We start from the raw sequence: 10,000 nt of genomic DNA on the forward strand, positions 1-10,000 counted from the left end.
TGGAAAAATTGACCCTTATGACTGATTTTGTGCTCCAGGGTCACAAATATTTCTATGTCTCAATTTCTTCCATTTAAACCAGACTTTTATTTTGACAGGTTGCCATGAAGACCTTTAGTTTCTGTGTGTATGATATGATGGTAATGTGTGGTGGAGGTCATAGGGCCCTGCATCCGCAGCTCGCTCGGGTCGCTCCTCTCACACGTTCCCTGTGTTTGCAGGTATACTATGCAAAAAAGAAGCGTCGTCACCAACAGGGTCAGGGCGAGGACTCCAGCAACAAGAAGGAGAGGAAGATTTACAACGACGGTTACGATGATGACAACTTTGACTACATCGTTAAAAATGGAGAGAAATGGATGGACAGATACGAGATCGATTCTTTAATAGGCAAAGGCTCGTTCGGTCAGGTCAGTGTCTCTCAGCTTCGCTAGTAAAGAATTGGCAGGTGTGTTTTGTTTGGTCTGACGTGTGTGTTCGTCTCTGCTGGCAGGTGGTGAAGGCGTATGACCGCGTGGAGCAGGAGTGGGTCGCCATCAAGATCATCAAGAATAAAAAGGCCTTTCTGAATCAGGCTCAGATTGAAGTCCGGCTGCTGGAGCTCATGAACAAACACGACACCGAGATGAAGTACTACATCGGTAATGTGTGACCCATATTCACAGCTCCTGCGGTCGTAGAAGAGATGTGGTGGAAATGAGTTTAATTCGTAGAAAGCTCCGGTGGGAAGCCAGATTTCTTCTGCTCTCTAATATTTGGATAGATTTTGCCGTAGTGTTGGTTTTGTATCCAGAACGAGAGAGCATGGGGACATGTTCTCTGTAATGTCTATGTCATGATGTTGTATGTGTATGAACCAGTGTTTGGAGAGGAACAAATTGCTCTATTTAGGGCAGATGGCGAGCTGCTCAACTATAAATGTTTAAAAATATAGGCCAGAGTCTTGTGTTAGTGTGTGTCTCCAGGGTCATGATCATGGGTTCCCTCTCTCACACAAACTGGCTCCTGTGCGTCTGCGGTCAAGTGCTGAACAAGTATCATGATACTGTTCCTCGCAGACCAACCACTGCATCTTTCTGCTCCAAACCATTAAAGAGTTTCTCTGTCAATGAGATATCTGATATAAATCCATGTGAATATCACTTCTGGAAATGTTAAAAGCACCTGAGAACAAACTGATTTAAAATCAGACGAAACTCTTCCGAAGGCATCGGTGAGGTGCCAGTTATTTATGGTCTAAAATCATTTGAGCCACAGAAAACGTGTAGGACTTTGAACCTGTTCCTCACCCAAAAATACATTGGTCATTTGGTTGTTTTTCATTGTAATACTTTCCAAAACCTTTCTTCTGTCTGTTTGACCACCACAATTAATAACTGTTGATCAGAATTATTGTAGCCACATAATGATCATCTTTTCTACATTTTGATGAATTGTTTGAGGACTGTGTTTTGAAGGGATGAGACTGGGTTCTGGACAGGGCCGAGTCAAGGGTTTTGTTGTTTTGTTGCTGATGTATTGATTATTCATGAGGAAACAGACACTGGTCTTGTTTCGCAGTCCAACTACGTTCCAGTGGCTGATATGTTCATTATGTGTACATTGAATCAATCAGCAGATGCTTCCATCCACAAGAACTTAAACACCAGACCGAAGCAGTACCAAATAGCAGGAATATTGAGTTTTTTGTCATCTTGTATATATGGCTGTAGATGAATTCCTTGTTGATGGTGTGCAGATCTTCCCATGGGGAGTTTATGAGAAGGGTCAGAAAGCCACACAGGACGGACAGGGCTGCACGATAAATCGAAATGAAAACGCAATAGTTATGGCGATAGTCATGCGTATCTTGTCAGTGAAGTACGGCTCTGTGTAGTAAATGCTGCTCCGTCTGAAAGCACGTGCTGGAGATTCACAGCTGAGCACAGAACCCATTCGATTAAACCTGGCAGCTCTACGTTAGGGTGCCGTCTAACCTGTCAGCGGTAAAGCGTTACACTCATTAACGTCATTCTGTCTGTCTTTCTCCTGCAGTTCATCTGAAACGCCATTTCATGTTCCGGAACCACTTGTGTCTGGTCTTCGAGATGTTGTCCTATAACCTGTACGACCTGCTGAGGAACACCAATTTCCGCGGCGTGTCTCTGAACCTGACGCGCAAGTTTGCTCAGCAGCTGTGCACCGCGCTGCTCTTCCTGGCCACGCCTGAGCTGAGCATCATCCACTGTGACCTCAAGCCCGAGAACATCCTGCTCTGCAACCCCAAGAGATCCGCCATCAAGATCGTGGACTTCGGGAGCTCCTGTCAGCTGGGCCAGCGGGTGAGACCGCAGTCGCTGCTTGTTCTCTTAGTCTGTAGAGTCTGTTGTTTCCCAGTTTGTTTGACTGCAGCTCAAACCTAGGGATGACTGATGTCTTATCGCTTGTGATATACCGGGAATAATTCTCCTCATGATAAGAATTAGTCTTCCCACGATAATAACGATAAAGCCTAGTGCTGTGGAGCGACATCGCGGAAGGCAGACGTGAAATTGAGGAGGAGTATACCGCTCCTTCTGTAATCTTGAACTGGTTTGGTCAGGCCTGTACAGTGCACAAAACATCACTCTGAGCCTTGAATAAATGTATTATATTAGCACAGTTCTGCGTGTGTATGAGCCTGTTTACAAACCTCCAACAAGGATATCATTTATTAACGTGCTTTTTTTCCAAATGAACTTAAATTAAAATAACGTTTTGTGATCAGACGTGGTTTCGTATCACAGAATGAGGCAGAAATCATACTGTTTTATAGTATTATATACAGTGATAAAGGCTGTGTTGATTAGCATTGCATTACAAATATACTTTGTTCTTATAAAAACACCCAAGATTGCTGGAAGAACACAGATGAACCATATATCGTTGCAATTTAGGTTTATTGTCTTAAAGTTTCCTCAGTTAAAATGTCTTTATCTGCGTTTTATTCAGTGATAACTGTATACCTTTGTCCATATTAGGGATTTCCTGGAGCGTCGTCAGTGTAGTTTCTGCAGCCCTCGGCGTCCGGCGTGAAATAAACAGTCATTACGTTACGTGTGTGCTCAGTAATACCCACAACGCCTTATTTTGGATAAAAATAGGAAAGATAATACTTTTCTCTAAAGAAACAGGATTTGCTGAATTATCGTCATTGATATTGTTATCGCAATAAATACCAGAAATATTGTATTGTATTTTTAAGCCCATATCGCCCATCCCTGCTCGCGCCTCCTTCAGTAACACGTATCTGTGTCCTCAGATATACCAGTACATCCAGAGCCGGTTCTACCGCTCGCCCGAGGTGCTGCTGGGAATGCCGTACGATCTGGCCATCGACATGTGGTCTCTGGGCTGCATCCTGGTGGAGATGCACACCGGAGAGCCTCTGTTCAGCGGCGCTAACGAGGTGAGTCCTGACCTGAGCCCATCCTCCTGCAGTCCGAGCGCAGCCTTTGTCCTCTGCTCATGCTTAGTTACAGATGTATGTTTGTAAAAGTTGTTGTGTCAGAGGAAATCAATTCAGCGGAAACAAAACATTACTCCAGTGACACTGCCTTAGAAATTAAACTGGTCTGATGAACAGAAACATCTTACTGTTCCAGGTTGTCTATCAGTTTAAAATCTGCGTCATGTTCACAAAGTATATGTATATGTCAAAATGTCCCGTCTTGGCAAGTATCCTTGTAAACACAGTTGTTTCTCTTAAAAGAATGTGAACGGTTCATGCATTCAGTCTTAAAGTGACAGCAGCCTAATAATCTGTCATTTAATGTTAATCAAACAACAGAATACAAAGAGAGAGAGAAAAGAAAATCACTGCTCCTGACTGAATAACTTTATTTACTTAAGGATGAATGTATATTTAATTTACACAGTGAAGACTACGTGGTGTTAGTTCACATCTAATTACATGTCTGCAGGATTTCTTACCTGAATACTACCATTAGACCTACCTGAAAAACAGAGCGCTGTTTATTTCATCTGAATCTTTGTTCTATTATATCTGTGATGTTGCTTGTATTTAATTTTTTTCATATTTTATTATAAGAGCGTTCACTTAATAATGTTTGAACTTTATATTAGTAAAGCCTAGCAGTGTTTGCTGTGGTACTGAAATTGAGAATCAGTATTTTCACTAGTATCTCAAATTTAGGTGTTTATATCAACCTTATTTATTGGAATACAGAAACAATGAAAACACAACTTTTTTGTGTGTTATTGAAAATGTTGTCAGGGCGAGTTATAATCTGAAGCACTGCTCCTCCTTATGTGCTGCTGTAGTCGTCGTCTCACCGTCTGTGATGGATGTTTTGTTGGCAGGTGGACCAGATGAATAAAATCGTGGAGGTGTTGGGCGTCCCCCCGAGTCATATTCTGGAGCAGGCGTCTAAAGCCAGGAAGTTCTTTGAGAAGATGTCTGACAGCACGTGGTGTGTGAAGAAGACCAAAGATGGCAAAAGGGTGCGATTCTTTCTTTACGTTGATCTGCCGGCTGTCTCTTGTGTGATCTGGTAATGCTGAGTCTTCTCGTCTCTCCCGTGCGCAGTATAAACCCGCAGGCTCCCGGAAGCTGCACAGTATTTTGGGCGTGGAGGCTGGTGGCCCCGGCGGGCGGAGAGCCGGTGAGTCGGGTCACGCCGTCGCAGACTACCTGAAGTTCAAAGACCTGGTCCTGCGGATGCTGGACTACGACCCCAAGACCCGCATCCAGCCGTATTACGCGCTGCAGCACAGCTTCTTCAAGAAGACCGCAGACGAAGGCACTAACACCAGCAGCAGCGTGTCCACGAGTCCAGCGCTGGAGCAGTCGCAGTCGTCCGGAACCACGTCCAGCACCTCCTCCAGCTCAGGTCAGAGATCTCAAGTTCTGACATAGGGCTGGGCGATACGGCCAAAACAATTATCACCATCATTGTTTTCATATCACTCTACATCGATAATTATCAAGATAAATGTCAGGTCTTTTTTTTTTTTTTTTAAGTTTAAAGTCAGATTTTTGCACCACATTGAAACCAGACTGTTAATTTTCCTTAAAGTTAATCTTAACTAGTGCTGTCTAACAATTAATCACATCCAAAATAAAGGTTTTTGTTTACATAATATACAGGTGCATCTCAATAAATTAGAATGTCGTGGTTCATTTATTTCAGTTATTCAACTCAAATTGTGAAACTCGTGTATTAAATAAATTCACTGTACATGTACTCAATACTTGGTAGGGGCTCCTTTTGCTTTAATTACTGCCTCAATTCGGCGTGGCATGGAGGTGATCAGTTTGTGGCACTGCTGAGGTGGTATGAAGCCCAGGTTTCTCTGACAGTGGTCTTCAGCTCATCTGCAGTGTTTGGTCTCTTGTTTCTCATTTCCTCTTGAAAATACCCCATAGATTCTCTCTGGGGTTCAGGTCTGGTGAGTTTGCTGGCCAGTCAAGCACACCAACACCATGCTCATTTGAGCAACTTTTGTTGCTTTTGGCAGTGTGGGCAGGTGGCAAATCCTGCTGGAAAATAAAATCAGCATCTTCAAAAAGCTGATCAGCAGAAGGAAGCATGAAGTGCTCCAAAATTTCTTGGTAAACGGGTGCAGTAACTTTAATTTTCAAAAACACACAATGGACCAACACCAGCAGATGACATTGCACCCCAAATCATCACAGACTGTGGAAACTTAACACTGGACTTCCAGTAACTTGGGCTATGAGCTTCTCCACCCTTCCTCCAGACTCTAGGACCTTGGTTTCCAAATGAAATACAAAACTTGCTCTCATCTGAAAAGAGGACTTTGGACCACTGGGCAACAGTCCAGTTCTTCTTCTCCTTAGCCCAGGTAAGACGCCTCAGGAGTGGCTTAACAAGAGGAATACGACTGTTAACTGTAGCCAAATCTCTTGACACGTCTGTGTGTGGTGCTCTTGATGCCTTGACCCCAGCCTCAGTCCATTCCTTGTGAAGTTCACTCAAATTCTTGAATCAGTTTTTCTTGACAATCCTCATAAAGCTGCGGTTCTCTCGGTTGGTTGTGCATCTTTTTCTTCCACACTTTTTCCTTCCACTCAACTTTCTGTTAACATGCTTGGATACAGCACTCTGTGAACAGCCAGCTTCTTTAACAATGAATGTTTGTGTCATACCCTCCTTGTGAAGGGTGTCAGTGATTGTCTTCTGGACAACTGTCAGATCAGCAGTCTTCCCCATGATTGTGTAGCCTAGTGAACCAAACTGAGAGACCATTCTGAAGGCTCAGGAAACCTTTGCAGGTGTTTTGAGTTGATGAGCTGATTGGCATGGCACCATATTCTAATTTGTTGGGTTTTTGTTAAATGTGAGCTAAAATCATCACAATTAAAAGAACCAAAGACTTAAACTACTTCAGTCTGTGTGCACTGAATTTATTTAATACACAACTTTTCCACCACATTCTAATTTATTGAGATGCACCTGTATGTGTGTGTACTGTGAATATTTATTATGCATATATAAATACGTGCATGTGTATATTTAAGAAAAATATTAGGTTTATAAATTAAATGTTTTTATATATAATAAAATATAATAATATAAATGTATATACATGTAAATAATTTCAAAATATAAACTGTGTATTTATATATACAAAATAAATAAACACAGTACACATACATATATTATGTAAACAAAAACGTTTATTTTGGATGCGATTAATTATTTGACAGCACTGATCTTAACAGAAAAATGTATTTCTTAGTTTCTGCATGTTTTAATGAGTGATATTGTTTCAAATCAAGAAACAGGTTTGAGTTGCCTGATAATATTAATAATATTACTGTTGTTTCTTAGAAATGTACATTTGATAGCAGCTTGAGTTAGGATGCAGATGCACATTTTTGTTCGTTATCAAAATCAGTAACATCTCTAAAAAACTGTAGCAACCTCATTTTTATATGGTGAATTATTTTATTTTTTTCTTTTATTATCATTGGTCTTCCATAGTAGCATACATTTAAATCATGATAGTCACAGTTAAAACCACACAAATAGCACCTCAATACCATGGTAAAAATATAACTATATGGTTTTTAGGTATCTATGAAAATCAGTAGTCTAAAGACATTTAGTATAAACGCGTGCATGCTGTAGCTTACATTTACATTACATTTAGTCATTCAGCAGATGATTTTATCAATAGAAGCAATCAGAATCAACAAAAAAGCAATGATAAACAAGTGCTATAACAAAGTCTAGCTTTTTTGTTATCACAAAAATACTGTATATTCCATTACTTCTTTAATACATTTAATTCATGTCTACATTAATAATATGGTCAAATTTGATACAAATAACCCACATTTCTACCACAGTTAGTGTTACTACAGTAAATCCATGGTAAACGTAGTGATTTGTAGATTGAAAAACCAGTGTTTCTCCTGTTTGTCAGAGCTTTTATCTGACTTTAAAATCACCGAGTCATTTGTGTTGTTGGCTGAATGCAAGCGCTTCACACTGGATCTCCCAGCGCTGTTTAGTGCTCGCGTGACAGAGACTTATCTGATCTAGTAATCTCCTGCTGCACTGCCGTTCAAACTTTGATCCGAGCGGGTAAACGCTCCGTGTGGCACCGTTAGCGCTGTTTCGTTACGCTTTTGGGACAAAGACATTATTGAACATTTATCTAACTATTCATATTGTTTTAAAATGATATGGCGATAATTATCATTATAGATTTATCGCCCAGCCGTATTCTGCCGTCACTGACTCTGAGCGCTGTGTGTTTGCAGGAGGATCGTCTGGAACGAGCACCAGCGGCCGCGCCCGCTCCGACCCGACCCATCAGCACCGGCACAGCGGAGGACACTTCAGTGCAGCGGTGAGCATGGACTGTCACAACCTCTGCCCGCAGGTGCCCACCACACACACACACACTCACACACACACACACACACTCATATACACACACACACTCTCACACTCTTACTCTCTCTCACACACACACAGACTCTCACACACACACTTACACTCATATACACACACACACACTCTCACACTCTTACTCTCCTCTCTCACACACACACACACACACACACACACACACACACACACTGACTCTCACACACACACTATAAAAAACATATACACACACACACACACTCTTACTCTCTCTCACACACACACACACACACAAACAAACACACACTCTCACACACACACTTACACTCATATACACACACACACACTCTCACACTCTTACTCTCTCTCTCACACACCCACACACACACACACACACACACACACACACACACACACACACACACACACTGACTCTCACACACACACACTTACACTCATATACACACACTCACTCTCTTACTACCCCCCCCCAAACACACACACACACACACACACACACACTGACTCTCACACACACACACTTACACTCATATACACACACACACACACTCTTACTCTCTCTCACACACACACACACACACACACACACACACACACACATACACACAGACTCTCACACACACACTTACACCTCATATACACACACACAACACCTCTCACACTCTTACTCTCTCTCCCACACACACACACACACACTTACACTCATATACACACACACACACACAACCTCACCCACCCACTACCTCCTCCACCCACACACTTACACTCATATACACACACACACTCTCACACTCTTACTCTCTCTCACACACACACACACACACACTTACACTCATACACACACACACACACACACACACACACACACACACACACACTTACACTCATATACACTTACACACACACTCACACAGGCACTCTCACACACACCAACCCACCAGATCTGTAGCGCACACATAACTGAGCCAGAATCACACTTTCAGTTTGTACAGTCCGTGAGGGTGCAGTCCAGCAGTGTTTCCTACAGGATTCAGTGAGACTGTAGCAGGTGGACCTCGGTGTGGTTAAATCTGGTCGATTCTGATAGCAAACCCATTTTTAGTCACCAAACTGAACTGAATAAAAAGTATAATTGAACTCTAAAATAGACAAAGTTCTCTTTTAAGATATGATATGACAATCGAATGTGATTAATTCCACAGCCCTAGCTGTTTCTGTCTTAATATTAATCCAGAGAAATGCTGTCCTCATAAAGGTTGGAAATTATTCAGATATGTAATAAAGTGTAATTGACATACATTAGTGGCTTTCGCATCGGAGGAGCCTTTTGATAGTTCCTAGAACTACTGGCGGAAGTTCCTGCTTTAGGCATGTTCACACAACAGGAACTAGGAACAGTTTTGGTTCTAGGAACTCAATTTGAACTAAATTATCTCCTACTTCAGAGCAGGGTCTGAAACAGTCCTATAGGAGCAACCAGTGACAGTGTACACTGATTGGCCAAATGCATACAAAACACTGGCTTCCTGGTATCTTTAAAAAGTAAAAATATTTACTCCATGAACATGGAAAACAGGATAACAGCCTTTACCTGTTGTTTACATCGTTATGTTCTGATCTCAGCCTCGATGATATGCAGCACTGCAAGTTGTCATAAGAGATCTAGTCAGGTTTTCATGCTCTTTCACTCACCTAAACTGTGCGTTTACGTTCCACATCATTTATCACGAAACCCACGACACACAACAAAAACAGCTCCGATCACGGCGTCCTCCATTCACCGGTGGTTGACGTTTGTAAATGCTGCGAATAAAGACGTCGCTAATCTAGGTATGACCCAGTTGTTTGTACAAGGTTTTCTTTTAGGTCATACAAGACTTGCACATGGATCTTTATTAAAAGGTGAAGAACCACCATCATGCCTTACTTGCCAAACCAAAATGACTGTGAAGCATATTTTATTAGATTGTACTGTTTTTAATGTAAATAGACAACGGTTTTATTCAGAGGTGTTTAACTGATTTATTTAAAAATCTAGTGTAGATTTGAAATGTCTTTTATAACTTTTTGTCAATTTGTATACCTTGTGTTATTTA

At 41.6% G+C, this 10,000-nt stretch overlaps 1 protein-coding gene across 3 annotated transcripts in view; it reads left to right on the top strand.

The window, feature by feature from the left end:
* The window catches only part of LOC109098893 (dual specificity tyrosine-phosphorylation-regulated kinase 1A-like), a 15,152-nt gene that overhangs the window by 3,958 nt on the left and 1,194 nt on the right, over window positions 1-10,000 (top strand). For 2 of the 3 annotated variants that reach the window (XM_042733356.1, XM_042733358.1), the window contains 7 exons: window positions 222-410; window positions 494-641; window positions 2,035-2,321; window positions 3,281-3,427; window positions 4,342-4,482; window positions 4,568-4,871; window positions 7,775-7,896. In XM_042733356.1, the coding sequence (XP_042589290.1) occupies window positions 222-410; window positions 494-641; window positions 2,035-2,321; window positions 3,281-3,427; window positions 4,342-4,482; window positions 4,568-4,871; window positions 7,775-7,896 (1,338 nt within the window). The remainder of the gene's footprint in view (window positions 1-221; window positions 411-493; window positions 642-2,034; window positions 2,322-3,280; window positions 3,428-4,341; window positions 4,483-4,567; window positions 4,872-7,774; window positions 7,897-10,000) is intronic. The other variant, XM_042733357.1, reaches the window with a different exon arrangement.

Source organism: Cyprinus carpio, chromosome B10, assembly GCF_018340385.1.
Source record: "Cyprinus carpio isolate SPL01 chromosome B10, ASM1834038v1, whole genome shotgun sequence".
NCBI classification, from domain to species: domain Eukaryota; kingdom Metazoa; phylum Chordata; class Actinopteri; order Cypriniformes; family Cyprinidae; genus Cyprinus; species Cyprinus carpio.